The sequence below is a fragment of the Prionailurus viverrinus genome, chromosome D4 (genome assembly GCF_022837055.1).
Source record: "Prionailurus viverrinus isolate Anna chromosome D4, UM_Priviv_1.0, whole genome shotgun sequence".
NCBI lineage: Eukaryota > Metazoa > Chordata > Mammalia > Carnivora > Felidae > Prionailurus > Prionailurus viverrinus.
This window is the reverse complement of record NC_062573.1, coordinates 59,741,359-59,766,146: the sequence shown is the minus strand read 5'-3', so window position 1 is coordinate 59,766,146 and position 24,788 is coordinate 59,741,359. Positions and strand designations below refer to the sequence as shown.

Here is a 24,788-nt window from a genome sequence, read left to right as displayed (position 1 = left end):
ACTAAAGTTGGGGATGGTAGGGGGAAGCAGGAGGAGCCCAGATGGTTTTCACACTGTTGTCACTTGAAGAAGGGAATCCCTTCCGTTATCCTTGGGTGACCCAAACACCACTGGAGTCCTTGAGTGCCGCCCCGGGCCTGTGGGGAGCTTTCTCTGTCTGTACAGAGGTGCGGGGACCAACCCACAGGAGTAAGAGATAAACCTGTTGCCAAAGACGCGTATCTTCTGTCCTTCCGGACAGAGCCCGTGGCCCAGGCCATGTACTGGAAATGCCAGCTTTGACCTGCATGGAAGCACTCAGTGACAAAACCTGCATTTAGTAAAACCTCAAGACTTTTAAAAAATACATTGACAAAGAAAAACGTTTGGAAGGAAAAAGATTAAAACGGTAATGATTTTCTCGGTGGGGCTCATTTCCATTTTTCCAAATTGTCCACAATAAACACAGTCTGGTTACATTAGGAAAATAAATGAATGAAATAAAACTAAAAGCTACATAGACACGCCTGAAAAGGATGGCACTGAGATCGAAGCTGTGGTCACCTTACAAAAGTAGACGCGTTTATCCTGTGTCACCTCTGTCCTGAGTGGCCACTTCACTCTCTCCTGCTTCAAAGAGTGTCACAGGGGAGTGACATGACACCAGGCCACTGAAACCCCCAGGCACAGAGTAAGTCTCTGGTATCACCTGTATGTAAAATCTCAGAGAAGGATGTGACTGGGGCAACCTTGGGTCCCAGAGCAGCCCTACACAAAACACGGAGGGAAGGGAGGTGGAATTCTGCAAGGGCCTGGCCTCGGGGACCCTGGGTCAAGGTGAGGAAAGTAGCCATTCTCCCCGAGAAGGGAGTTGTGTTAATAGGAGAAATAGGCAGAGGCAGGATGCTGGACAAATAAAAACAAAGTACGTGGGCACCTGGGGGGCTCAGTCGAGCATTCAACATTGGCTCAGGTCATGATCTTGCAGTTCGTGAGTTTGAATCTCACTTTGGATCCTCTGTCCCCCCTCTCTCTTTGTCCCTCCCCCACTCGTGCTCTCTCCCTCTCAAAAATAAATAAACAGTAAAAAAACACAAAGTGCTGCAAATCTTTATACTCTTGTTTTATGCAGGTGCCAGTGTTCTTAAGGATCTGGGCCACTTGGGGTCCTGAAATGTTGAAGCCATAGTAAGAATCATTACGACCCAGATCTGAAGAGATTATGGGTGACTGAGCTCAGTGCCACATCCTGGGATTAGGTGGTGGCCGGCATTCCTGGGGACTTTTGGGGTCTTCAGGGACATGAATTCTGGTGAGACTGGAACTGTCTGGTGAAGTCCCATTGTGGGTAGCCGGTTCCACCCCCTGCATGAGGGCCAGAAAGAAAAGCCTCTCATGGAACCATTGCTCTGAGCGTGGATGTGAGATGCACAGGGAACGTGTTCTCTGTGCTGTGCTGCCTGTTGGTACAAAGTCCACCTTGGGCTGCCCTGCGGTGCCTGAGGTCTCCTTATGGACAGGAGCTTCCCAGGGACCCCAAGCTTTTATGGAGTGGTGACAGACTTTTGTGGCTCTGATTTGTTCAGAAACCTGGATTCCCCACCTTTCACAAAACGAATCAGAACTGTGGGTGGGAATTCTGGCGGACAGTTTGCGGAAAGGGGTATCATTACAACTACAGGATTCACTGAAATGTCGAAACTGATCGGCTCCCCCTAGTGTCCTGAGTCTACCCTGGTCTTACTGAACCCTTGAAGGGAAGGAAAAATTCTTCTCCACCCTCAAGTTCACCAGGGTGGACTAAGAATTACATTTACACCAGACAGATTAACAAGAGAGAAAACCAAAGTTCAATTATGTGCACACTGAGGCCCAATCGTGAGACCGGGACCTACGGAAATGACCGAGGTGCAGTTTTTCTATTTCTCTACTTTTTTTACTTTTGAGAGAGAGAGTGGATCTGTGAGGAACTGACAGAATCAGGAGAAGCTAACTCCGGGAGCTTCAATTAGTAAGGGATTCTGAACGGAATTTGGGCTGGTTGAGATTTGGGAAAAAGTAGCAGGGTTGTGGATACAGCCTTCTGGGCTCTGGTGACGAGAATATCTCTATTTCCTGGCACAGGGAGGGTGTCTCTCACAGCCAGAGTTCTTTCCCGTTCTCAGGGGCACGGGGAGGCCCTGAGTGCCCTTGTACAGGCTGTCTCTTGTGTAACTTTTATTTATTGTAAGCAATACACCAAAGTGGCACATTTTGGGGTGGCCTGCCCTTGGTCATGGTGTAACCCTGGAAAAGCCCCTCCAAGATGAAGGGCCAGCTTGGCTGTTCCTGCATAAACAGCCCCTAGATGGCAGCCAGGCTATAAAACCCACAGGGACATCAGGAGAGCTGAGCCTGGAAATGGAATGTCTTCCTGACGAGTCAAATGTATTTCCAGTTTTCCAAGGTGAAAACTGTTCCGGAAACGGATGCTGTGCGTATAGTCACCACCCCTGCACACTGCAGGGAGGTATCGTTAAAGTGAGTGATTTTATGTTCTGTCTCTCTTACCACAATTTTTTTTTAATTTTTTTTAACGTTTATTTATTTTTGAGACAGAGAGAGACAGAGCATGAACAGGGGAGGGTCAGAGAGAGGGAGACACAGAATCTGAAACAGGCTCCAGGCTCTGAGCTGTCAGCACAGAGCCCGACGCGGGGCTCGAACTCACAGACCGCGAGATCATGACCTGAGCCGAAGTCGGACGCTTAACCGACTGAGCCACCCAGGCGCCCCTCTCTTACCACAATTTTAAGAAAAGGAGATTTAAAAACATGAAGCTGAAACCTAACAATATTCCCTAACAGTTAAGCTTGCGGAGGAACACGTATGATTACCTACTGTGTTTAGTGCGTCCAGAAGACAGGGCTCTAAAGTGCGGTGGAGTGGGGGGATAGAAAAAATGACAGATTGCTGTTTGGAAGAATTTGGTATTTGTTACTTCAAAAAAAAAATCTTTAAAGTGCTTATTTTAGGAAAAAGGTAAGAATTTGATTTGGCCACTTTTCTATTTTGTTTTTCAATTTTTTTTTTTCCAGTTTGAATCCATATGTGGGATGGCACCATAGTCTTGTCCGGACTCTGGATTCTTGGGGACTTAACTGAGCCAAACTGTTTATTAGGTGCGCAGTTATACTCATTGTCTCCAGACCATGGCTGAGCAGGTATCGTGAGTGCCAGCCCCAGGCTCACAAGAGGGCACAGAGACAGGTTCGCCCGTGTGCCTGGTCACCCAGGGGGGTCACCAGGCTCAAGTCAACAGTGCCTGAAAAGTTGGCTCTGGGGGCTACTTTCAAGGATTGTACCTGTGCTTTGGCTGGCCACCTGAGGGTCAGAGCAGACTTTAGCTTTGCAACCAAAAGTTGCATGCTGCTGAGAGGCTGGAGCCACAACCCCCTCAGGCTGGGGACTCAGCAGCTTCCAGACATGAGCCAGGACAAGGACAGGAGCGCAATTCCCCTCTGAACACCCTGGAGGAGGGATGGCCAGGGAGGAGCCCCTGGAAAGGGTTTTAAGGAGTGGTCAGTCCCCTCTCATGGGCACTTCTGGAAATGTGTGTGGCAAGAGCGAGAAATGGCCCAGGGGACAGCTGCTAATCTCCCAGAACCCCAGCCTCGGATGCTTACTGGTCATGACTATTGCTCACAGGGCCAAGTCTTTGCTCCAAAAGGGTGAAGAGTGTGGGCGTGGGGAGGAGGGGCAGGAAAGAAGTTGCACAAGTTTCTACAGCAGAGGTTCCCCTGAGATGGGCCCTCCCTCTTGGGGCTGATATTTGGTGAGGGGGCCTGGCTGGGTGCCCAAGGCTGTGACTCCAGCCTGCGGGACTCCTGTCAGGGGCACAAAGGGGACTGAGGTCAGCTTTTGGTGGATGATGTGTCTTATCCCTCTGAAATCAGTTTTACAACTGGAAGAGACTTACAGATGGTCTGCTTCAACCTCATATTTAAGATCTAGAAACAGAGGGTTTAGTGATTTAGACAAAATTGTGCCATCAATTACTAACAATTCAGACTAAGTGCCAGGACATCTGCCCACACCTGGGGATCCATTATTCTTCTGTGCTAAGTATTTGGTAATGTAGTGTGTGTGTGTGTGTGTGTGTGTGTTGAGTGTGTGTGTGATGACTGTGCATGTATATATGTGTAGCATTAAAGTGTGTAGGCATACATGTGCATTTGTCTATAAATGTGTGTATGTGTGTGTTGTGTTTAAGTGTGTGTATATTTGTGTCTGTGTTTCATGAGATATAGGATTCTCTGGCTCTGGTGACCTGTTCTCCTGGCCAAGAGCCATGACCCTCACCGATTCATCCACGAGTGCCTGTTCCCCACAGTTAGGGAGACTCACAGAGCAGGTTGAGGACTGTCTTCTGCCCCCCAACTCCCCGCCATCCCCGCCCCTGTGTGAGCCCCACGGGGTCCTGCAGAGTCCTCGGGTTACACGGCAGCCAGTGCGGAAGATAATCTTTCTGTCTTCCAAGAAGGGAAGGCCAGTCACCCGAGAGCGATTCCTGTGAATCATGTGATTCTGTGACCAGTCCTCACACGGGAAACTCTTCAGAAAGTACAGTTTTAATGCCTGCGTGACACCAGTAGTGTTGTCATATCCCTGTTGACTTAACCTGTCCCCATCATGAATATTTCAGTCATTTCTCTATTACACATAAAGCTGGAGTGAACATCTTTATGCACATTTTTCCCCTGTATTTTGGATTGGACATGAAACTTTGGAGGGGGGAGGCTTTAGTCACGTGCTTAAAATCCTAGAGAAAAGGATTGATTGCTGAGTAAAAAAGTGCATTCGTGTTCTCTCTGCTGGTTTTCCTTCCCCCAGAAAACATTATTTCATTAAGTGTTGATACAACTTACGATACTTTCTTACCTCATTTTTTGGTACATATAAGAGCTTTTACAATATCACTCTAAACAGAATGAGAAGAAAGCTCAATCATTCCCCCATCATGAAAGACAAAATATGTTAGTTAAGAATGTAGTTATAGTTATTGATAGTTTAGAACTTTTGGCTTTAAACTCATTCTTGGTAATGCCACACACATTTTTAGGATTGGTTTCAAATCCCAGGAACTTCCGTCATGTTTGGGGTTTTTTTTTCATATCTAAGCTGCAGGGTTTTCTGACACATGGAGTTCTCACCTGCTGACTCATTTGAATGCTCGTTTAACTGACAATACTATTAGCCAGTCTGTGGGGGTCCACGTCCTTCTCTGTCTGGTTTGAGGGGCTGAGATCCTCTGAGGGCTCCCCTCGCTGGGGACGCAGCCTCACTAGTGTTCTGGGCTCTTCTCTGTGTGAGGCTCCCTTGCCACCCGGCCAAGGTCCCCACTTCTCCAGCCTCCTGACCTCTCTGCGCCTGGGAGCCTGCTGTTCGGCTGAGCCCTGCCCGCCCTCCCATTGGGAAAGCACTGGGGGACCTTATCAGACAACAGGGGCTGTAATAGTGGGGATGCCGTTAAAGACCCCTCCACGTAGAGCATACCCAGCCCCAGGGCCAACATGCAAAACTGGTTATCTTGTAGAATGTTCAGATTTGTGGCTTCATCTGATTGCTTTTTCCTGGTGACATTAAATTATCCCCCATGAACAGGACAATGATAGACTTCAGGCTTGATTAGGTTTCCTTCACCATTTTGGTAAGAATTCTGTCCTCAAAATAAGAAATAAATGTTACCACTCTTTGCGTCCAAAATCTAGAGCCTGAAACCGTTTTCCAATGAAGATGAGCCTCATTTGCTGACTCCTGAATGCTGATCAGCCCTACTGTGTGTCAGTGGTTCCCATGCTTTGGAAATTTCATGGAATAGTCGGATTTCATGAAGAACATGGGGGGCTGAAACTATTTTCCAAAGTAAGACCACTTAGGAACAGCATAGCTGCCTACTGTTGTCACCATCAAAGTACAAAAAACACTTCTAAAACATTGTAGTGCCATAAAAAAAAAGAATAAATTTTTTTAAATGCAGAATGTTAGAGTCTTAAAATAATGGATATTTCTCTCCTTTGAATGATTTAATCTTTTTTTTAAATTTTTTAAATGTTTATTTGTTTTTCAGAGAGAGACAGAGCATGAGCAGGGGAGGGGCAGAGAGAGAGAGAGAGGGAGACACAGAATCTGAAGCAGGTTCCAGGCTCTGAGCTGTCAGCACAGAGCCTGACACGGAGCTCTAACTCATGAACCATGAGATCATGACCTGAACCAAAGTCAGATGCTCAACTGACTGAGCCACCCAGGCACCCCTGAATAATTTAATCTTAAAGATATCATCCAGTGGTCATCATTAGTGATCAGAGATCATTGTGGGCAGTTGGGGCTCTAAAGCTTTTTATTGTATTATTTGTCTCTAAGCGTTTCTTCTGTGTTATATATAGAAATGCAGCCAGGCGCGGTGGCGCGCGCCTATAGTCCCAGCTACTCGGGAGGCTGAGGCAAGAGGATGGCTTGAGCCCAGGAGTTCTGGGCTGTAGTGCGCTATGCCGATCGGGTGTCCGCACTAAGTTCGGCATCAATATGGTGACCTCCCTGGAGCGGGGGACCACCAGGTTGCCTAAGGAGGGGTGAACCGGCCCAGGTCAGAAACGCAGAGAAAGCCCCACAGGCCCCTGCCCATGAAATATTTCGTGGCCACGTGGATCCCATCCCCTGACACTATAAAACTCACCCTGTGTTCGCAGGCAGGGCCTCACATTGGGAAGACCAGTGATTCTGGCTGCTCTTGAAACCCTCTCACAGATCTCAGTGTTAGCAGGAAACCTGGAGTCATGCACATGTCAGACCACAGCCTGTCATGAAACACAAGGGTCAGTGCATCTCTATTCCATAGACTCGAGGATGGAGAATGGGAAGAGCAGGTTTTAATTCATAAGAGTGCTCATATTCCCGCCTGAACTTCCTATCCCTGTCTTTCCTTCCAGATCACATAGACACCTGGATTTGTTGTTTGTCTTTTGTTTTGTGTATTTTTTTATTTACTTAGAGAGAGAGCATGAGAAGGGAGGTGCAGAGAGAGAAGGAGACACAGAATCCCAAGGAGGCTCCATGCTGTCAGCTCAGAGCCTGACACAGGACTTGAACTCAGGAACCATGAGATCATGACCAGAGCAGAAATCTAGGGTCTGATGCTCAACCAACTGAAGTACCCAGGCACCCCAGCCAAGTAAACATTTGTTAACACAGTAATGATGCTGTTTGCTGACTTCTTTCATCTAAAGATGAACAGTGGAAGACAAACTAAGCATGAGCCAGTATATCCTAGGTACCCACCAAAGATAGGAGCTTCTGGCATTTAGAACAGTCTGTCTCTCTCTCTAAAGCCTGGCTTTTTATTGAAAGACAGGAGCTCAAAATCTGGTTTTGGAAGCTAAAGTTGGAACATTTGACTTTTATTTACATTTCTTCTTTACTACTCCTAATCCTCCCCTATGCAATGGATGCTTCTGGTTGAATCACGGGCAGGTTACATCTAAGAAAGTAAATAAAAATGAACATAAATAAACCTTCCAAAAATATTATCCTCATCACAGTTGAAACTGAGGGGCTGGGAGGAAAGTGAGTGGGGAGTTAGTATTTCATGGGGACAGAGTTCAGTTTGAAATGAGGAATGTTCTGGAGATGGATCGTGGTGACATTTGCATAATAATGTGACTGCACTAAATGAAAATGGTTAAAGGGGTCACTTTTATGTATGTGTTACTAGGATAAAGAGAAATCAAGGTTGCTTCCCAGTGAGCAGGTGAGTGTCTCACCCCCTCCTGGAAAAAGAACAAGGAACAAGTTGGGCATGATGGCCGTGGGTGGTCTCAGAAGGGCAGTGCTGACCACCTGGGGTCCAGCTCCCTGGTGCAGTCCTGTGAGTGTGACCAGCCAGCCAGGACCCTGTGCCTGCCCCACCTGTCTAGATCATGAGCTCTGAGCAAGTAGGGGTGCAGCGGGCTGTACATCTTCCCTGCAGCAACGTATTTCCTGTCCGCCCCCTGCAAACACTTGTGTGCTGTGTAGACTGCCCTCAGTTCCTGGAGGTGGGGGGGAAGATGGCATTCATATGACACTGGCATTCAACCCACTGAAATTTTTTTCAACCCACTGAAATTTTAAAGTAACTATTCACTCATGTTTACTAGCAAGTCCAGTTTCCCAGGACCAGTTGGAGAGTGAACCCACTAGAACTTGAGAGAGTCGTTTTTGACTTTGTTATTATTGTTCTGAGAACATGAAAGAGAAGAGGGGGAAGAACACTGGCTTCCCAGATGGATCACTGATGAGCAAAGTTCACCAAGGCGAAGCCTGGACTCAGCATTGCATTTTGCCAACATTCTGCCCACAGGTGACCTATTTCAGTGCATTGAGCACATTTGGGGGCCGACTAAGCAAAGAAAAGCATGGCAGAAAGCCACGAGGATTGGAAGCTGGTTTGGTTGACAGTCTCCAAGGTCACCTTAGTCCTTGACTCTTCATCCAGCTTTGCACCATTGTTAATTCCCACTAGCAATGTAAAAGAATTCCAGTTTTACTCTACCCTCAGCAACGTTTGGTCTTGTCAGTCCTCTTAATTTTAGCTATCTTAGTAGTTGTAGTAGGGATGTCAATGTGGTTTTAGTTTGTATTTCTTTAATAACTAATGATATTGGGTAGTTTGATGGTGCTTATTGGCCACTTTTCCATCTTCTTTTGATAAATATCTGTTCAAGAGGGAAATCTTTGTAACCTTTAATGTACAAACTAGAAAGTAATTACTTGTCTATTTCAGAACAAATTTCTCTGAATGTCTGTAAAAGAATGCCATAGGGGTACCTGGGTGGCTCAGTCAGGTAGGCGGCCGACTTTGGCTCAGGTCATGATCTCATGGTTTGAGGGTTCGAGCCCCACGTTGGGCTTTGCACTGACAGCTCAGAGCCTGAAGCCTGCTTCAGATTCTGTGTCTCCCATTCCCATTCTCTCTCTCTCTCTCTCTCTCAGAAATAAATAAACATTAAAAAACAAAAACAAAAAAAGAATGCCATAGAGTGTAGTTCTAGGGAGAAAAAAAAAGGATTGGTAATAATTCTATCTGAAGTTAGGTCAAATTTGCCCTAAACTTGAAGGCTTCATACTCCTTCAAATAGTTGCAGAATTCTTGACCATGATCGTGCTGTATTGACCACCAAGTATAATGCCCTGCAAGTTTGAATTTAGAGGCCATGGTCACTAAACTCTTTTGTTTTCAATGGAACTCATGGTAAATGTCAGCTTACCTTTCCACACCTTACATCTGAGACAATCCTGGGTGATCCTGATAACCAGTAACCAGCAGAGTGTGACCCCAAATCCAACAACCTGAATGTATAGTTTTCCTTCTAATAGGAGCCTCTCAGCTCTGGAATTCTGGCAAGGTGATGATGCCCATGGATCTTGTCTCACAACAATGCTTTTAGGTGTCTGCCATAAAATACTTAAGTCTATAAGGCGATTGGACATTGAAATGTATTTATCAAAATATAAAAATGAAATAGGGAACATGATAATATGAGTGCCTCCAGTAGAGGATCTTCTAAGTGCTGTAACTTGGAAGTACTGAAAAGCATTGATAATTTTGTAAGTTATGTGGATTTTGTAAGTTATGTGATTTCTCATGATCACAAAGTCATGGGTACTACAAATATTACCTCAGTCTGTTGGTGACAAACACACTTGAAGGGAATGCCAATTTTCAGTCAGTGCTTGATACAAGAAAGATGCACTTTTCACCCGTATAAATTTGTGTTCTCTGCCATGAATTCTGTACCACCCAAAATTCATTGTTAAAGATCTAACCTCCAATATGATTGTGTTTGGATGTAGGGTTAAAGGAGCCCAGGGCAGGCGGCCCTAAAATGTGCCACTTTGGCATATTGATTATGATGACTAAAAGTTACTCAAGAGACAGCCTGTGCAGAAGGCCACTCGGGGCCTCCCCCGGTCCCCTGAGAGCAGGGAAGAACTCTCCTTGTGGCAGGCGCCCTCCCTGCACCAGGAGATAGAGACATTCTCGTCACCAGAGACAGGGGCATTCAGAGCTCAGAAGACTGTATCCACACCCTGTTTCTTTCTCTTAATTTCTCACCCCACCCAAATTCTGTTCAGAATTCCTTACTAATTGAAGCTCCCAAAGTTAAGCTTTCTTTGTCTAGTCAATTCCTCATAGATTCATTGTCTCTTTATCTGAAAAGTATAAAAACTGCCTGTCTAGGTCCTTTCTTTAGTTCCCTATTTTATAATTAAGCTTCTGAGTGCAGGTAATAAAACTTTGGGGTTTTTTCTTCTATTGATTTGTCTCCTAGAAATGTAATTCTTAGTCCAGCCTGAAGACCTCAAGGGTAGAGAAGAGTTTTTCCTTCTCTTTTCCCACTATAGCTTCAGCAGCAGATTTTGTAATAATATTAAAATTAAGGAGAAGTTTTTTTTTAATTTTTTTTTTTTTACATTTATTTTTGAGAAACAGAGTGAGACAAAGCGTGAACGGGGGAGGGGCCGAGAGAGTAGGAGACACAGAATCTGAAGCAGGCCCCAGGCTCTGAGCAAGCGGTCAGCACAGAGCCTGATGCGGGGCTCAAACCCACGAACTGTGAGATCATGACCTGAGCTGAAGTCGGACACTCAACCGACTGAGCCACCCAGGAGCCCCAAGGAGAAGTTTTTGATCACAGCCTCTTACATTGGTCCCTAACCCGGGAAATGCGGATATGCCTGCCCAAAGGCATGAATCTTGGGGAAAGACTCCTGGTAGGTCCTTTCTAACTAAACAATGAGAATTCAGGGGAGTTGACCAATGAGATGTCTTATTTTGCCTGTGCAAAGTTAGGGGGCAGTTAGATTCTTCCCTAGCCTGAAATAAAAGAGGTCACCTACCTTCCTTTAGCCATGGTCTGGGAGACACACGAAGAGGGCCCCATCCTTCAAGGCCAATCAATGCCAGAGCAGAGGAAAGGAGACTCAGGAGAGAAAGCTTGCTTATGGTCAGTGAAAGTGTGAAGTGTTAGCCCACTGTCCTGGGCAGAAGCGGTGGACCCTCCGTGTCACTCCTTCTCTTCCCCGGGGATCTGACTTCGATGTCTCAGCATCCTTGAGTTCTGTAGCAGCATCAGTGTGGGGAGCCCTCGGTAAGGTCCCCTTTGCAGACAGGAAGCCTGTCTTCCTCTGATGAGGTTTACAATACCCCATCACCTGCTCTGACAGTGGCCGCCAGGTTTCTTTGAGTTCAAATGCAAGAAGTCTTCTTTATCCTGTTGATGACAGGCGTGAGCATCAGACATGAGACTGACAGCAGCTGGCCCCCAGCCCGAGACAGCAAGGGTCCGCAGAAGGTGTGTGCTAACAGGATCCCAAGACGTTTGTAAGGTTCTTGTTAACTCCTAGGGTTTGTCCGGTGAGGGTTTGTCGAGGGCCTTGCTCACTGGAGAGAGAAGGAAGTGCACCCCAAGTGGGAAACACATTTTAACTTGGTTGGTCACTGTGAAAGCATCAGCCCTGTGACAAGGACAGGCTCTAACCCATCTGGAAATGAGTGTACAATAACAAGAACCTATGATCACCCGTCCTAAGTGGCAGTTCAATCAAGTCCTGTTGCAAGTGTTACAATTTTACGGAAGAGTCTACACCACTGTCTGTTTCTAATTTGAGTCATCTAGGGGAAACACCTGAAAAAGGAGGTTTGTCAGGGAGCCCGGAAGAACCGAGCTGCTGTGTTGGACTCTCCCCAGCCCTGTTTATTGAATTCGCCACTGTTATTTGTCCGGGTTAAGGTTTTTTTTTTTTTTTTTTTCAAAAGCTGACTGTGTGCATGTCACCAGGACAGTAGGACAGCTAAAGTCTGGCAATGAGGGGCTATTTTTGCGGAAGCAGAATTAAATTTAGCTACAAGTGACACAATCTTACAGATATAACCTAAAGGCTTAGTATTATTAGTATATGTAATCAGCCTATGTAGTGTAACAAATCTTTGGGAATATTTCTGTGCAAAAGAGGCTATCAAGCACTTATTGGAATAGGATCACAGATCTTTATGAAACTTAGAAAAACTAATTAAATTTAAAAAAAAGTTAATGTTTATTTTTGAGAGAGAGAGAGAGAGAGAGAAAGATAGAGCATAAGCAGGGGAGGGGCAGAGAGAGAGGGAGACAGAATTTGAAACAGGCTCCAGGCTCTGAGCTGTCAGCCCGGAGCCCAATACGGGGATTGAACACACAGACCGTGAGATCATGACCTGAACAGAGGTCAGACACTTAATGACTGAGCCACCCAGGTGTCCTACTTTCCTTTTCTTAATAGCAAAATGTATCTCTATTTCTTATGTCCTTTTTTTCTCTGAAAACTTATCTCATTCTCCTGACATACGAAGATGTTTCTCTTATCATTTTTAGTAGTTTTAATTACTTATCTCAATTATATTTTTTAACTTTAGAAACCTAGACTTCTGGTGAAAACTAGGTAGCAAGCCATGGTGATCAATCTGTCATCAGAGCATTTTTTAATTTGCAAACTTAGGAATGTATTTAAACATTTCTAGAGGCATATGCCTTTTTAAATGTCTTTAATGTAACATGAACATATGCAAATATTTGTAATTTCTCTGCAACAAGAAGCCAATAGTAGATAAACCTATGTTTAGTAATTAATGTCCGAGTGTTTTGTGTTATTTGGGAATGATCTAGATTTTTAATGAATTTAACTTAACTCATTATTTAAAGTAGCAAACCTTTTAAGGTTTTATGTTATCAAAAAGATTAGGGGAAACTATTATTTATTCGGGAATGTTAAAAAAAAAAAGGCCCCAAATTTTGTCGACTGGGTTCCCAATCTGGTGCTTAACACAGGAACTAACTGCAGTTTCAACCTCCCCAGGAGTGTAGTTGTAACCTGTCGGCAGGGAGTTTACTGTCTGGTCCAGTGCGTCTGCCACTTGGGCCATCTCTGTCCCCCCCAAGAAGGGGAAGTAGCTTGATAAGACAGCCTGCTTTGTCCCCTAGAAAGAGGCATTGCCAGGAACAATCCTTTTCCATGGCTAATAACTCTCTGGCCACCCCCTTCTTCTATAAAAACCTTCCATTTTGTACCACTCCTGGGAGCACACTTCTACCTGCTCAGCGTGGTCCTGCCCGCTTCGTGAAGCATTTCAGAAAGCCACTTAGATCTCCAAATTTACTTGGCTGATTTTGTTATTTAGCAGGAGGAAGAACTTCCTCTGTTTTTAAGTTCTTTGAGTTGTGCAGGTTAGTTTCTCAGGTAGAAGGACTGTTAATGCCCTATTTCTGCTAAGGCAGGAACGTGACAGGGAGGTCGAGTTTTTCCTGAATCAGCTGGGTTTTGATTGCCTTAACTCAAAATAATCCTTATGCCTCAGTGGCCCATCTTGGGACAGCCTCTCCTAGGCCTCTGTACTATTTAAAAAATTTATCCCCAAACTTGCTATTTATATTTAATCTGCCTGTTTTAAGCACTATGTGTAGATTACTTACAAAACAGGTTATTAAGCATTAGACATAGTCCTTATCCTAAGCTATGTTGTTTTTGTTTTTTTTTTTTTTTTTGCTGATGACAGATTCTATAAGAAATAACAAATTTATTTGGCTAGTCACCTCATGTAGAATAAAAGTCTTTGTATTGATTGTTGATAACTCTAAAGACAAGTTTGGGTAAATTAAACCACCAACCTTAAAGTAGCTTTAATATCAAATAATTTCTTAAATCATGTGAACTTGAAAAGCACTTGGGTTAATTTCTACCTCTTAGAGTTTTGGAATGCCCAGTGCTTACTGTCACTTGCCTTCAAACCAACTAAATAGAGGTCTTCACAAAGTAGTTTTAGCAATGCCATCCGAATATAGAAGCATTTATAACACAGATTGCAGACCTTCTAGATTCTGTTGTAAAATTAACTGCCATGAAATTTACTAGTTGTAAAGGGTGTATCTACTTTTATTTTTTCTGTTCAATGGAATAAGTTAAGGTTATTGGTCTAGATGGCTAAAGCCTGTTTTCTTTTTAATATTTGTAGAGAAGACCCTTTAGAATTGTATTTGTCGTTGGCAAGTCGGGTTTTCTGGCCTTGCTCGCCATGTTTGCGTGGTAACAACGATCTCCCCGGAATCTGCACTGTGAAGAGATGCACCACATAAGAAATTCCTGGAGAAGACTGGCAGAACACTGAATGTTTATATTTTGAAGGCACAGGGGGAAAATGCAAGCACTTTCTAGAAGGACTTTTCATCTCTGTAGGGCAGAACTTTTACAATACTTATAAGCCTTTTGAGATAAATAAGGGAGGTTTGAAGATTGATAAAAAGGATTGCAGTTCTCTGAATTGTTTTTGGAACCAGACTTCTGGTCCAGTAAAGACTAGATTCGTAAAACAAGGACAGCTGTTTTTAGCTTCTGAAAGAGTTGGCTTGTTGCCTAAATAATAATAAAGGGCTAACACATCCATCCCTATGAGGAAGTCTTCTTTTCCTCTGGATGGTTTGCTTAACAGAGAAGCTGCGCCCCCCCCCCCCCCCGGCCAAAAAAAGTCTATCAGGCTCTGATTATCAGCTTTTAATTTGGCCAAATTTTTTATTATGGAGTTATTAAAATTAAAAAAAAATTCTTGTCTGATTTTAGCCGGGACAAACAGTAAAGATTTCTGACAGTGCTAAACAAGCCCAGGGTCTCACACGGCATCCTTAGAGGTGTAAACAGCACGGTACTACTTTTACAAGCTCTGGAGCCACCCCCAAAGATCATTGAAGACAGAGCCGAGGAAGTGGAAGGCCGAGCCACGAACCAGAGGGACAAGAAGAAAATGGTTTTTCCCAGGAAAAAAAAGATCCATATCTAATGGGTCTGGACTTGGAAAGGAAGGGATAATGTGAGTGTTTATTTCCCTTTCTCATTTAGGCTCAGGAGGAATTGATTTAAAAATGAAACAAACTCAACAAACTCAAACAAACTCTCGGGAACCCTGCCCAGGTTTATGAAATGTTTTACTGTGGGCCTCGGTTCAGTCCTTAACCAAGGATGAAAGGCATCTCAGGAGGATCACCTGTAACCTCAGGTGGTGTTCCTGGACAAAGGTGAGTGTCTCGAAAGGCACCTGGGACAGGGAAGTAGCAGATGGAGTGCTCAGGGAAAGGAGGGTTGAGGAGGTGGAGGACATAAGTCAGTCTTACAGTCTTCGGTCTTAAGCATCTCTCATGTTTCTAATTGTTCAGTAGCCTTTTGTAATGAATCTTTCAATGCAACTATTTTGGAATACTGAAAGCTTTTGGAGTCTTCTGCATACGTATTAAAGTAGGCCCCCCATTCTGTTTATTTAGATTGGAACCCCTGACTTTCATGTACACTCCTTGAAAGAACAGTCCTGTCTAACTGGATTGTTTCCTGTAATGGCCAGTGTAATTCTAGGTTATTTTCTAATTATTCTTTTCCATCTTTCTAGATATGTTTACCATCTGGGATTATAATTCTTAGACTTAAATAAGCAAGTGTGCCAGAAAGGATTGCAGTTGATTCTTTATATATCCAGTTAGCTAAGCCTTTGGGTTTCTAGGAGCCAAACTAAATACCTAAAAGGGAGCTACCACAGGGTTGGGGACTGTGTGGTGTTTCACAGGGTATCTAGTGGCATGAAAATTTTCTTGATGCTCGTGGGTGACCTAGTGCCCATGTAACTTGTTTCATGGCTGATTTATCCTATCACAGGAGACTTCTTGAGGTGGTGGGCCCTCTAACAGCCTTTAAATGCTGAACTCATGTCAATCAATTTTTGTGGCTTTTTAACCTCCAAGATCTGGCTGTTAGCAATAGCCTTTATTTACACAAAACAAGGCAAACAAACGTGTACCTTCATTTATCAGCAGCACTGTGTCTCGTCACTAGGAAGGCCCTATGAGCACCACCACCCATTCCCTTGGGAACCTCTTGCTGAGGAATGTGGCATGAAAGGCAGGGGTTGCCTCAGGGAGACCCTTCTGTCAGCTCAGTGGAAGTCCTGGCAAACACACCAGCACCATTGGGCTCCTGGCATAACCATCTGCAGCTCAAGCTGACCTGACCTGTATTGGAAGGTCAGTGGGATCAGGAGCTCCAAGGCAAAGATAGAGACAAACAGAATGGAGCTCTGACCCGGAGGAGCTTACCCACAGCGCTGGGAAAGGGGGAGAAGGCCATGAACCTAAGGCTTGTGGGCACCACACCTGTTTCTCCTTGCTGGGTATGTTGCCAGAAGTTTTCTCCAGATCTCGTCCCTGCCACTAAATCAAAATTCAAGTAAAGTTGAGAATTGAATTGGATTTCTTAGAGGATTCATGAATCAGGCAGCATCCCATCTAGCATATAGAAGGAAACTCTCCTGAGCTAAACAAAAGAAAGGTTTGAAAAGGTAAGGAAAAGCATAAAAGGAAGAAAGGAACGTATTAGCAAGGAATGCATTGTTTGGACAAGGTGGCCCTGTTAAAGGGGAGCAGAAAGGCTCTCAGTAAATTCCCCAGCATGGACCAGGAAATTCCAGGTTGACTCTTTCAGGATTACCTTGCTGGAGGTTGAACCTGCAGTTGTCTTGGTTTCCTGACCTGGGCCCTTAACCTAAGCAACACCATTTTGGGCCTGTGGCTTTCTGTTCAACAGCCCTCACAAGGAAGCGGTATTAAGTTAGCCCTACTCTATGCTCATGCCTGACACGTATTATCTCATTTAATCTATCTCATTTAATCACAAGAATCCTCTGAGGAAGATCTAATTATTGCCCCATGTCCTCACTGAGGAAACTGAGGCTGAGGGTGTTGCAGAACCTGCCTGGGCCCACACCAGGAGAGCTGTAGAATGGCCCTGCTGGCCCAGCCCTGACTCCGAGCCCATGTGCAGAGTCCCTTTGACCACTGCTCTCCTGGAGCAGAAAAGTGCTGGAGAAAATGCATGAGGAAGGTCACTGGGTGCCTCACTAAAGTGGGTCCAGAGGAGGTGCCGACCCACTGTTTAGATGTGTGGAATCCTGTTTCTAAAGAAAGCAACACCGGTCATCAGAGGGCAAATTCATGGTCTCCTGATAAATACATCCTTGCTTGAAATAGCTATTTATCTTAAACTTGTGAAGTTAAATCTCAAGAAAAGCACTTTAGACACCGAGAAACATAATATCCATACAGAGAATGGGGAAGTGAATGCAGTTCCTATATTCTGCTTTTCCTCCATCTCTTAATCCAGTTTTGTTTTGTTTTTCAATAACTCGTTTCTATCTGTTTTGAGAAGGAAAAGGAAAATAACTGTGAGGGGACTGGAGAGGAACATTACAAACTGCCACTCCATCCCTGGACATCCTGCTCATCTGTCTCCTTCAGTCCAAGGATTTAGGTCTTGCCCATCATATCCTGAGTTTTGGAGATTTCCACTCCACTACAAATTCTTCCAAAACCCAGAGGCATCCCATTCTGAGACATTGATAACACCTCTCTCTGTGGGTGCTGCATTCCTCCCCCTGCCCCACCTTTGCTTGGAATAAATAGGAACCACTAGGCTAGATTATCCTGCTCTCAGCCCTCCAGGAGACTTTAACCCAAAACTCTAGGACTAAAGGACATGCAGGCTGATGCTGAAAATCAATCTGGGGCTCCCGGTGAGTTTCTTCTCATGGACCACCTGCCCATCTCTTGTAGTCTGGGTAATTAGTAGCTTCGGGTCCCAGGGATGAGCTGTACCCTCCCTTCTCCCTCCAGGGTCTTGTTCCCGTTCGGCAGGCTTGTCTCCCTGAGGGCCACTGGGCAGATACTACCTACCCAAGAAAGGTGGGAACGCTGCCAAGAGGCCCCGCCCCCCGGCCGGCTGAGCCAATCACCTTGAGGACAGGTGGTCAGCACTGGGCGATCCGGCGGAATCATGGGCCTTAAACCGACAGCCTTGGACCCACTTCGCGACCCAGTGGACCCCCAGCCCTGTACTTGGGACTGTGCCTACACAGCTACACCTGCCACAGGTGAGGCCCAGGGTTGGGCTTGAGTGGAGGGCCAACCTGGGAACGAGGTTGGCCACCAGCCTTAGGATTTGGGATTCGGGGCTTCCAGGAGGTACTGTCCCTGGCCTGGCCCCACCAGACGCTGAAGCCAGATCTCTGCACATCAGGTTGTAGAGCCCACTGAGTCATGGCCCCTTGTCCACATGCCTTAAAACTGGTGGGCAGGTTCCAAGGCGGGGAGTGGAGCATCAGGCCCCTCGCACATCCCACATCCTCCACAGCCCTGTGTAAACATTTGATAAATGCAATCTTTTTACCCTACCGCAGGGCTCTAACACCTTAGAAGAAAGGAGGATGCCCTTTTAAATGGATTGTTCTAATCAGAATCTCATTTCTTTTCCCTTCCTAGGTTTTTGAAACATGCATCCTTCTCTCTTCCTGGCTGCCCTTTGCTTGGGAATAGCGTCAGCTGCTCCACAAATCAATCAGAGTTTAGATGAACAATGGTCCCAGTGGAAGGCAACACACGGGAAGCTATATGGCATGGTTGGTAACATCTAACCTGCCCAGAGGGACCCCTGCAGAAAACAGTCTGTGCTGTGGGAGTTCATAGCAAGGAGTAGCTTCTTGAGGCCGCTCTTACCAAGGCAGTAAGCAGGGCTCCTTGACTGTACACAACGTGGGCATATGTCCTGCTGTGTGGTTGCTGGAGAACAGCTCGCAGAAGCATCAGGCCATTCCTGGCTGTGGTTTCTCCTCCTCTCTGTGAGCACATCCACTTGGTGCAGGTGAGTTGGTTTTAAATAGAAATAAAGACGTGTGATTGTATCTTCCCTCTAGAATGAAGAAGGATGGAGGAGAGCAGTGTGGGGGGAAAATATGAAGATGATTGAACAGCACAATCGGGAATACAATCAAAAGGAACACAGCTTCACAATGGCAATGAATGGCTTTGGTGACATGGTGAGTGTGGCACGGATTGCTGAACATTTTGTTTTTCTGAGTACTTTGCCAAAGTAATCTCAAACTTGTCAACATCCTACTTTCTTTTCCTTGAAGACCAATGAAGAATTCAGGCAGGTGATGAATGGTCTTCAAATCCAGAAGCACAAGAAGGGGAAAGTGTTCCAACCACCTCTCTTTGCTGAGATCCCCTCATCTGTGAACTGGAGAAAGAAAGGCTACGTAACTCCCACGAAGAATCAGGTGGGACAATATTCAGCAGGTTCTTCTCAAGAGTACAGGCAAAAGGGATCAGTGTCCTTGCTGTGGTAGACTGAGAATGTGCCATTTGCTATGTTTTAAAAGACTTTGATATGTGTGCTCTGTTGTCAAGTCCTGCTATTTGTTTTGTAGGCTGAGAACTTTTTACTTGGGTTTCAGGGTCAGTGTGCTTCTGGCTGGGCTTTTAGTGCAACTGGTGCCATCGAAGGACAGATGTTTGGGAAAACTCACAAACTTGTTTCACTGAGTGAGCAGAACCTGCTGGACTGTGCTTGGTCTGAAGGCAATGGGGGCTGCAGTGGGGGCAGCATGGATAATGCCTTCCAGTATGTTAAGGACAATGGCGGCCTGGACTCAGAGGAATCCTATCCATACCATGCACAGGTAAATGGAGCTCCTTATCTTGTTATAAACTTGAACACATTCAGGGAAAAAGAGATGCCATATTTAATTTTCACAATTTAGACTGTAGCCTTTATATCTGCAACTGTCTTGATCTCATGTTTCCCAGGATGTAGGTGGTAGTAATCAAGTCTCTACCCCTTTACCTTTGAAAGCTCCAATCTTGCAAATACAATCCAGAAAGTTCTGCTGCCGACATAACTGGGTTCTTGACAATCCCTAAGACGGAGTACAAACTTATGAGGTCAGTGGCAATTGTGGGTCCCGTCTCTGCTGCTATAGATGCAAGCCTGGATACCTTCCGGTTCTATGACCAAGGTAAGGATTTGTCTGTGTAGAAATTTAGGCAGAGAAATGGAAAGACCATCATCACATACAGCAAGACTGACTCTTTGGCATGTCGAATTTCACGTAGAATTTTGGGGGGTGCGGATTTAACACAATCGTTTATTGTATACATGTAATATTTGTGCCTAATGTTTCTATTTGTAATGACTGGAGACACAACCTCATGATGTTAATCACTTCATAAATATGTGTAAAAGGCTATATAATTTACTACCTGATTTTGGAGTTACTAGAACTTTGAAGTAATTCAAATGATTCTACTACTGAAATTAAAACTTAGGGGCGCCTGGGTGGCGCAGTCGGTTAAGCGTCCGACTTCAGCCAGGTCACGATCTCGCGGTCCGGGAGTTCGAGCCCCGCGTCGGGCTCTGGGCTGATGGCTCAGAGCCTGGAGCTTGTTTCCGATTCTGTGTCTCCCTCTCTCTGCCCCTCCCCCGTTCATGCTCTGTCTCTCTCTGTCCCAAAAATAAATAAATAAATGTTGAAAAAAAATTAAAAAAAAAAAAAAAAAACTTAGTTCAAGTAATTCTGTGTTCTCTGCTGTTTCCTTAGGCTGACATCCTAAAAGTAGGTTTCTGTGAGTGGTCTTTTATGGCTCATGACTAGTTATTTACGAAACAGATTGTGCCACTTCATATTCAGCTTGTGTTAGACGAGGCCTTAAGTCTCTCACCTGGCTCAAAAAAGATCTGGCTTTCATTTTTTAATTTTTTTTCAAAGTTTATCTATTTATTTTGAGAGAGAGAGAGAGAGAGAGTGCATGCTCACATGAATGGGGGTGGGGGGATGCAGAGGGAGAGAGAGAATCCCAAGCAGGCTCCACACTGTCAGTGCAGAGCCTGATCTCACAAGCTGTGAGATCACGACCTGAGTCAAAACCAAGAGTCAGATGTTTAACCCACTGAGCCACCCAGGCGCCCCTCCCCTCAAAAGTCCTGGCTTTTAAATCGTATCTGGAATTATGTCATTTCACTGAACTTTGAAATGCCTCCCTTACAGTGGTGGATAGGCTGAGTTACTATCACACATCATGTGGGAATCCTCACCCCAGCACTGAATTTTACTTTCCAGGCATTTATTATGATTCAAACTGCAGCCATGAAATCCTACACCACGGCGTTCTGATAGTTGGCTATGGCTTTGAGGGAGCAGAGTTGGATAACAAAAAGTATTGGATTGTCAAGAACAGGTATAAAAGACAAAAATACTTACCCTTAAAACTGAAAAGGGAATCCTTTTTGGAATCAGGGTTTGGGTACAGGTCCTCAAACCCCTGAGCACACTTGTAAAATCTCAGGAACCCAGAACCCCACTTAGGGAAAACACAGACATATTCATGTAATGATAACAACAGTAAGATATTGTCTCAAGCTTGCTAGGGTCTTGATATAGTTTTGGTACCACTGGTTTCTAAACTGGGAATTTTATGAATTCTGAAATACATCTGGCCCCAAGAGTTTCTTCTTTCTGTGTCTCCATTTGCAGTCTGTTAAAGGTCTGGGGATAGAATTCTGTGCAGGGTTAGAACTCAGTTTTAGGTGCTGTCGTTCATAAAGATAAATGTGCTTGATTGTGTGAGTAAAATAGCAAATGCTGTCTTCTTTCAGCTGGGGAGAAGCCTGGGGCATAGATGGCTATATACTGATGGCCAAAGACCGGGACAACCACTGTGGTATCGCCTCCTTGGCCAGCTTTCCTACTGTGTGAGATGATGCAATAAAGAAGGCCTTGACGGGGGACAGCATATGCAGAAGAGGATTTTATCTTAACACTGACCAGAACTTCCTGTGTGGGATAAAACACTTGAAGGGCTGAAGATCCAAGTTATGAATTGATCCTGTGACACTTTATACTGGGAATGTTCCCGACTCTCTCATTATTGTTGTAAACAGCCTTGTAGGAATTTGTCTAATGGCATGTAACATTTCATGTTTTAAAATGAAGTGTGTAGTTTTACTCTTTAAAATAAAAACATTTCAAGGTCTTCAAATTTTTAATACACTCAATTTTTATGGAGCCAAAAATGTCACTGGGCTCTAGGGACATAACTGAATGTGCCAGTGGCCCACTAGGAGAATGCTGGATGGTGTCTGGTTCTTGTAGTTGTAAATAAGCACATGTCATGGCAGCTGCCCTTTGGCTGTGTCCATCCCAACACTTGAATAGAGCAAAATATGAACAATGATCTGTAAGGACAAAGGTATGTTCTTTCAATGAGGAAAAACTTGACACGTTAGAAAAGTGAACATACATACATTGAATTACCAAGGTAGAATAGTGCCTTAAAGATCATGGTCATTTGACCCCAAATGGTTACAACCCACCCAAGTACAGGACAGATGTCACGGTCAGTTTCAGGTGCATCTTCCCCAAATGCTAGAGAAGATCATGTAACCTCTTTGCGGATGAGGAAGAACTGGATGCAGTGGGTTGTAGGAATGTGTATCTTGGGTCCACAAGGGTTAAGGGTAAACCCCAGACACGAGGCCAGCTTCAAAAATAGAACTGGGCCTCAGAGGTGGCAGACAGGTGAGGACATCCAAAGTGATCATCTGAGGCCTCATTTACACCCAACCACTTAAGCCCGGAATTGATTAAAAGAAGACATTCTGCCTACTGTTCGCTGGCTAAAGAAGCACATAGTTCTATTTTCTCTCTGCAGGTTAATTGACTCATGTTCCCACTCAGAAAGCATGAGGAGAAGATGTAAGGTTGTAGTTAATAGACCCCGTAACCGGTCATGAGCACATGAGGTGGAAGACAGCAGGTCTCAGCCCACAAGACCTCCAGCACCTTGAGACAAGTCCCTTTGGACTGGGCCACTTGTCATGGCGGAAGGACTCTCCATGAGACTTCCCTCCTAGACGCTTACATTTCCAACTGTTTAACCTAAAATGACAAATGTGGTGTGTGCAGGGAAATTCTATGGGCTTCCTGACAGTGCTGTCAGGGGCAGTCACAGGAGAGGTGGGGACTCCCCAGCGGAATCCCTTCTGCCAGGGGGAAACTGTATTGGAACAACCAGAACTGATGCAGCACCTGCTGGGTCTCAGCCATCACCTGGTGGAAGGCACATCCCCAACTGCCAGGAGGAGCAGGTGCTGGGAGGGGGAGGAGGTAGCTCAGAACAGCAGGAGGAAGAGGTGTCTGATGAGAACCCAGAGGAACCGGTCAGGGGGACAGGAAAAAAGAGGGGTGTCTGAGCAGAGGCTCGGGCTCAGAACCCCGGAGAAAAGAGACAGTGTATCTAGAGAACATGGAAAGAGAGTGAGGTGATGGTGTGGGGAGATGAGGCTGGGTCCACATGAGGGTTTTAGGACAGGGTGGCACCACTGGGGAAGCAGTGGAGAGACCGGTTATCTGTTAATGTAAACACACTCTCGGAATCCTCGCAGCTCTGTGATTTTGTCAAAAATTGTCTCTCCCGTTTCCCACCTGGGCTCAGGGGCATGGTTCTTCCTGGAAGTCTCTCCAAGAGCTGGAACTCCCTGTTGCTTGGGAATGGCTGGTGTCCACACAGGCCCACTGGTGGGATGTCCTAGATGCAGGTGTGGGCGGGGCGTTCAGCCTGGGCTGGTGACCAGAGCGCTTGCCCAGCCCTCCCCATTGCTTGGGCTCGCACAGTTTGAAGGCGTCTCTGAGTTCAAGTCCCAACAACAGGTGTGTCAGGACGCTCACAAGGAGCTCCAGACTCCTATGGCCTGACCTTGGTCCTTGGTGAGACTCTGCTCCTGCAGGTATTTGGAGCCTGTCACCAGGGATGGCTCAGGGACCCGGAGACGGGCTGAGACCCTACCTCATGATGGGGAGAGCCAAGGCCACTGAGCAGAGGGGCGTGTGGGATGAAGACAAGGCTGGGGCCGTCTTTGGAACATGCAGTCTGCCACAGTTGGTCTCTGAACATCCCTTAGAAAGGACTCCTTGTGACTGTCATCTTGCTTCACCATGTCAGGATTGCTCAGCCTGCTGTCCACACTATGCTGGGAGTTCAGACCAAGACTCTGAGAACATGTGCAGGTGCCAATGTGAAGGAAAGCAGGAAGAGCTGGGTGATGTGTGAACTTCAGATATTAGAAGCTTGTGTGCTTTTCAAAGTTATGTATATTTTTTAAACTTGTGAAAAGTTTCAAAGTGCATCTTCGGAGTTTTCAGAAGGGTTGTGTTTTCTAAGTTTGTCTCCCTTTAGACTGAGCAGCTTTTCACCAGCACTGCCGTCAAGGTCATTTGAACCAGTGAGCTGGAGTCAGTGGAGGGCAGCGCTGGGCGGGGCACAGACATGCCCTCCCTCAGCTGCCAGGAGCAAGCCAGCCTTGGGGCAGAGAGGCTTCTGGAAGTTCTCTGGGGCTTCAGCAGTGTGCCATGGCTACCATGCCTCTAGGGTCTTCAGAGTGCAAGGACCAGAGGGGCTCAGGCAGAGGGGATCCCCTAAATCCTGCACACTGGGCAGAAGTGCTGGCCAAAGTCAAGGTGCCAAGATCAACAGCACACAAAACAGAAAGGGCCACAAGTCAATTATTGCACAGTGTCCCCCGGCAGCTGGTGGTACAATTATAGCCAGAATTAGGTTTCTGCCTTTCCCCTGTCACAGGAGAAGAGGACACCAGTGCCCTCAAAAGATTCGGTATGTTAGTAAGCTGTGTGTTACAAACTAGGTGGAGAATGTTTTATTCCACTTGATGACATACTCCTAATGGATGGTGTTGCTCACAGGACATGGTGACTGCAGTTCAGATGCTTTCCCTGCAGGGGAGGGAGAACCAGGGACTGACTTAAAGGGAAGGGGAAAGGGCAGGCTTTGAAGGTTAAATTAGAGTGTTGGGAGGCAGATTTGCTTCTGGGGTCAAGG

The 24,788-nt window shown here is 45.6% G+C and overlaps 1 protein-coding gene and 1 long non-coding RNA gene across 3 annotated transcripts in view; one reads left to right on the top strand and one right to left on the bottom strand.

Annotated features, from left to right (window-relative positions):
• Positions 1-17,878: 17,878 nt before the first annotated feature.
• Positions 17,879-21,926, top strand: LOC125150860 (procathepsin L-like). Of its 2 annotated transcripts, XM_047831289.1 has the most exons (8): positions 17,879-17,989; positions 18,378-18,514; positions 18,809-18,931; positions 19,028-19,174; positions 19,352-19,576; positions 19,750-19,912; positions 21,014-21,131; positions 21,550-21,926. In XM_047831289.1, exons 2-8 carry the CDS (start codon positions 18,389-18,391, stop codon positions 21,647-21,649), a joined length of 1,002 nt encoding a protein of 333 aa, XP_047687245.1. In that variant the 5' UTR covers positions 17,879-17,989; positions 18,378-18,388; the 3' UTR covers positions 21,650-21,926. The 2 variants fall into 2 exon arrangements, with proteins under 2 accessions (XP_047687245.1, XP_047687247.1); XM_047831291.1 differs by lacking the exon at positions 18,378-18,514 and having other exon boundaries at positions 17,881-17,989.
• Positions 18,430-24,788, bottom strand: part of LOC125150863 (uncharacterized) — a 27,798-nt gene continuing 21,439 nt past the window's right edge. The window contains exon 4 of the long non-coding RNA XR_007146513.1: positions 18,430-18,440. This is a non-coding gene — a long non-coding RNA (uncharacterized LOC125150863). The remainder of the gene's footprint in view (positions 18,441-24,788) is intronic.